Source organism: Penaeus vannamei, chromosome 12, assembly GCF_042767895.1.
Source record: "Penaeus vannamei isolate JL-2024 chromosome 12, ASM4276789v1, whole genome shotgun sequence".
NCBI lineage: Eukaryota > Metazoa > Arthropoda > Malacostraca > Decapoda > Penaeidae > Penaeus > Penaeus vannamei.
The window spans coordinates 31,187,193-31,192,192 of record NC_091560.1 but is presented as its reverse complement, the minus strand read 5'-3'; the positions used below and the strand labels follow the sequence as shown (position 1 = coordinate 31,192,192).

Genomic DNA, 5,000 nt, shown 5'->3' with positions numbered 1-5,000 from the left:
GAAAGCTGGCGAGCGAAGGAGCTATGGGGGGGGGGGGAGTTGTTTATCAAAATCCGAGTTAAATCCCAGTCTAGTTTCAGAACAGGCAGATCTGCTCCGCTCGCTCATTAGCCAGGTGCAGTTGTTCATAGATGACTCATAGGAAACTGTGGTATTGCACTTCCTTGGCCTAATGATTCACCTGTACACAATATATACATTCAGGCACATAACACGTACACGAAATATTGACACGATACATCGCTAAAGATATTAGTGATATTTTAGTATCGAGAATTGGGTATTAAAAGACATTTAGATAAATAGCTAAAGAAGATGGTATTTAGAAATTCACTTTTATGAAAAAGTTAAAACGGTATACTGCTAATACTAATACCATACCTACTATTACTACTAATAACAATGGCAAACTGCTACTGCTACTACCACCATGCCTACTATTAATACTACTAATAATAATACTTATGACAGTTAAAATAGTCATAAGATTAATATAGAAAATAGTTAATAGAAACAAAGTCTGCCCAATTATTCACAAGTGCTCTCTCACTCACCTCACACCTGTGACGTCACAGTGTATAACGGACCATGACAAAGCGACTCGACACTTCCTATTACACAAGCCTTTGTAATCATTTATATTTTGCTATTAAGTTCCTATATAGTAGTGTAATGGACATTTCCATAAAGGGAAATGTCGAGGTTGCGTGTCTGATTTTCTTCGCGTTCATATTTTTCTTTATTTTTTGTGCTGAAAGAAAGGAAGAAAGAAAGAACATTATAGTGGACAATGAGGAACATCTGTTGACCTTTGGTTCTCTGCCATCTTTATTCTCTCTCTCTCTCTCTCGTGATAAATCTCTCTGTTTCTCTCTTGTTTCAATCTCTCCCTCTCTCTCTCTTGCTCTTTTTTGCTTTCACTCTCTCTCTCTCTCTCTCTCTCTCTCTCTCTCTCTCTCTCTCTCTCTCTCTCTCTCTCTCTCTCTCTCTCTCTCTCTCTCTCTCTCACACACACACACACACACACTTATGCATACTTACATATATATGCATACATATATACATTCATACATGCATACATACATACATGCATATATGCATTCATATATACATACATACATTTATACATACATACATTCTTACATACATACATGCATTCATACATACACACATACATTCTTACATGCATACATACATACATTCATACATACATTCATACATACATACATACTACATACATGCATACATACATTTATACATACATCCATGCATACATTACTCGTTGCCTTATCTCAGCATCGTGCCAATATTGGTGGCTATTACGGATACTTACATGCTTGCATATGCATACATACATACATACATACACATATCTATAAATAAATATATATATATATATATATATATATATATATATATATATATATATATATATATATATATTCTATATAAAAAAGAAATACATATATATATCTATATATATATATCTATAGAAATATTAGCTTTTTGTTCTAAAATTAAAGTATAATTATAAGCTTGTATATGTTAAAGCATAATCAAATATAGATTTTATACAAAAAAGGGGGAAAAAACGAATGGCAGGAGATTCTAAATGTTAGCAAGTGTTTTTTTACATTTATATTTGTTTGTTTGTTTTTTATAACATTTTTTTTTCATAAATAAATCTATATTTAAATTATAAGCATGTTTCTAATATTACGTTGTTTTATCCTAGCTTGTTCTTTCATTTTTAGGTCAATGGTACATGTAAAATTTTAATGAGCCAATAAGATTTGTATAAACTAGAGGAATATAAATTCTGAAAAGGTTGGGGTCCCATTAAATAATAAATTCTCAGTACTTAGTACTAATTAGATAAATGTAAGTTGGAATTGATGATCTTCATAATATACCTGGCTATATACCGCGGTTATACTGAGAGGTAAATTGAAAGAAAATTGGTTAAAAATAGTTATATTTATTAATTTATGGTTTCTTAAGAGCTTATACTGATAAAGGGTGAAATCGATTTTTTAGTATACAAGGGAATAAGTGTTAAGTTAAGTTGAAGCAATTAAAATAAAGGAATGAAACAGGATTAGATACCCTGTTACACTTTATATAAATTATGAGATTACCTGGGTATTAAACAGTTATTGTCTGGAAACTCTAAGGATTTGGCGGTAACTTAGTCTATTTAGAGGAACCTGTCCTGTAATCGATAGTCCCCGAAAAATCTTACTTTATCTTGTACGAATCAGTTTGTATACCGTCATTATTATATGACTTTAATAAAATGTAAAGTTGTTGGAATAGTTTAGCTAATATATTAGATCAAGGCGCAGCTTATGGTAAAGGAAGAGATGGGTTACATTATAATAAATATAATCGGATCAATAAATGAATGTTCGTTGTTGAAAGTAGATTTAAAAGTAATAAGATTTTAATTAGATCTTTTGACTTTAGCTCTAGGTTACGTACACATCGGCCGTCGTTCTCGTTAATTAAAGCGAGATAAGTCGTAACATAGTAGGTGTACTGGAAGGTGTACCTAGCAATTCAAGATGGAGCTTGAATAGTTGAGCATCTTACTTATGTTGAGAAGTTCGTTGTGCAAATCAATGCATCTTGAAAAATAAATCTTGTTAATATAAATTATTATGGTATATACATTTAAAAGTAATAAAAGCATTTTGGAATATTGTTTTAGTAGAGTGAATCGAAAAGAATTAAAAAGAGTTAAAGAATAAAGTACTGTAAAGGAAAGGTGAAATAAATTGAAAATTTAATTAATATAAAGTAAAGTTAAATACCTGTACCGTGTGTATTAGGGAAAATCAAAATCTTATTAGAGTAAGTGGTCCCGAAAGATAAAGAGCTAATATAAATGATTAGTTTTCGCATTAATGAAAATATAAAATTTATATGAGTAGTGAAATGCTAGACGATTTTTCATATCTGGTTGATGGAGAATTAAATTTAATTTAATTATTTTGAGGTTTGAAAAGCTTTAAAGTAATAAAGAGTAGGAGGGAAGAGCTTCTTATTCTAATAATAGGTGGACTACAATAAAATGAATTTAAGTATTATTGAATTAGGCTTAAAAACAGCCATATTAGTAACGCGTTCTAGTTAATGTAAAGTCGCTGATTAATATTTATATAATTAAAGTTTAGTAGTAATTATCCGACTGTTTTAATTAATATACTGTTAAAAGTAATAGTGATTTTATTAGTAGAAATAAGTTGTGGTATTATAATTTAAAATAAGAAAAAATCTTTTAGTTAATATGATATAATTAAGGAACTCGGCAAATACTGTTTTTGCCTGTTTAACAAAAACATGTCTCTATGATTGGTATGTAAAGTCTGGCCTGCCCACTGATTTATTTTAAAGGGCCGCGGTATACTGACGTTGCGAAGGCAGCATAATCATTAGTCTCTTATGAATGGTTGGACAAAAAGCAAACTGTCTCAATTATATTTATTGAATTTAACTTTTAAGTGAAAAGGCTTAACTAAATTAAGGGGAAGATAAGACCCTATGAAGCTTTACAATAAGTTATTTATGTTATAAATTGTTAGTATTTGATTTTAAATAATGTTTGTTGCGTTGGGGCGACTGGAATACAATAAGTAACTGTTCTTAAATTATTTACTAACTTAAAAATTAATGATCCTCTCTTAGAGATCATAAGATTAAGTTACTTTAGGGATAACCGTAATGTTCTTTGAGTCCACATCGGGTTGCGACCTCGATGTTGAATTAAGGGTTCCTTACAATGCAGTAGTTATAAAGGAGGATCTGTTCGACCTTTCAATCTTGACATGATTTGAGTTCAGACCGGCGTGAGCCAGGTCGGTTTCTATCTCTTAATTCTATAAAAGTTATCTATTACGAAATGATTAGATAACTGGAATAATTCTTATTTCGTATGTATGAGTATAATCGGTCTGTTGCTTTGGCAGAATTATGCATTGGACTTAGGATCCAATGATGTGGGTAGTCCCACAGGTAATACTGTGATAGCATTAATTATAGTTATTAATTACTTATTGTTGATTATTTGTGTATTAGTCGGGGTAGCATTTGTTACACTATTGGAACGTAAAATTTTGGGCTATATCCAAATTCGTAAAGGGCCTAATAAAGTAGGATTTATGGGATTATTACAACCATTCGCGGATGCTGTTTTGTTTACTAAAGAACAGACGTTGCCAGTTATGTCAAACTTTCTTCCTTATTATTTGTCACCTGTCTTTAGTCTCTGTGTCTTTAATTGTATGGTTAGTTATACCTTATGAATTAGAGCTAATAAACTTTAGTATAGGAACTTTCGTTTTATGTTGTACAAGTCTAGGGGTGTATACAACTCTAAGAGCGGGATGGGCCTCAAATTCTAAGTATTCCTTATCAGGAAGCTTGCGGGCAGTAGCTCAAACCATTTCTTATGAGATTGGCTTTAATTTTATTGTCATTTATTTTTTAGTAGGTTTCGATTTAAGATTGTTTAGTCTATATTAGCGAGATGTATGGTTGCTATAGTTTACTTTCCCGTTGGTTTTAATTTGATTTGCCTCTTGTTTGGCAGAGACTAATCGAACCCCCTTTGATTTTGCAGGAGAATCTGAATTAGTACCAGGTTTTAATACAATATAGAAGAGGGGAGTTCGCTCTAATTTTTTATAGCAATGCAAGAATTCTCTTTATAAGAATACTATTTTCTTTAATTTTTATTATTTATTATTAATAATTTTTTATTATTAATATTATTTTCTTCATTTTTTTAGGAGGAAATTTACTGAGACATCTTTATTATGTAAAGCTTGTAATAGTAGCGTTTGCCTTTGTGTGAGTTCGAGAAACGTTACCCCGTTTTCGTTATGATAAGCTCATATATTTGGCTTGAAAGAGATATTTACCGGTAGCTTTAAATTACCTAGTGTTTTTTTATGGGTGCAAAGTCAATCTACTTTGTTTTAACATTGTAATTGCATCTT

General features: G+C 30.8%; 1 protein-coding gene across 1 annotated transcript in view; it reads left to right on the top strand.

The window, feature by feature from the left end:
* Positions 1-2,404: 2,404 nt before the first annotated feature.
* The window catches only part of LOC113820287 (NADH-ubiquinone oxidoreductase chain 1-like), a 2,685-nt gene continuing 89 nt past the window's right edge, over positions 2,405-5,000 (top strand). The window contains 4 exon segments of the mRNA XM_070127688.1: positions 2,405-2,420; positions 4,042-4,267; positions 4,269-4,652; positions 4,654-4,693. Of these exon segments, the coding sequence (XP_069983789.1) occupies positions 2,405-2,420; positions 4,042-4,267; positions 4,269-4,652; positions 4,654-4,693 (666 nt within the window).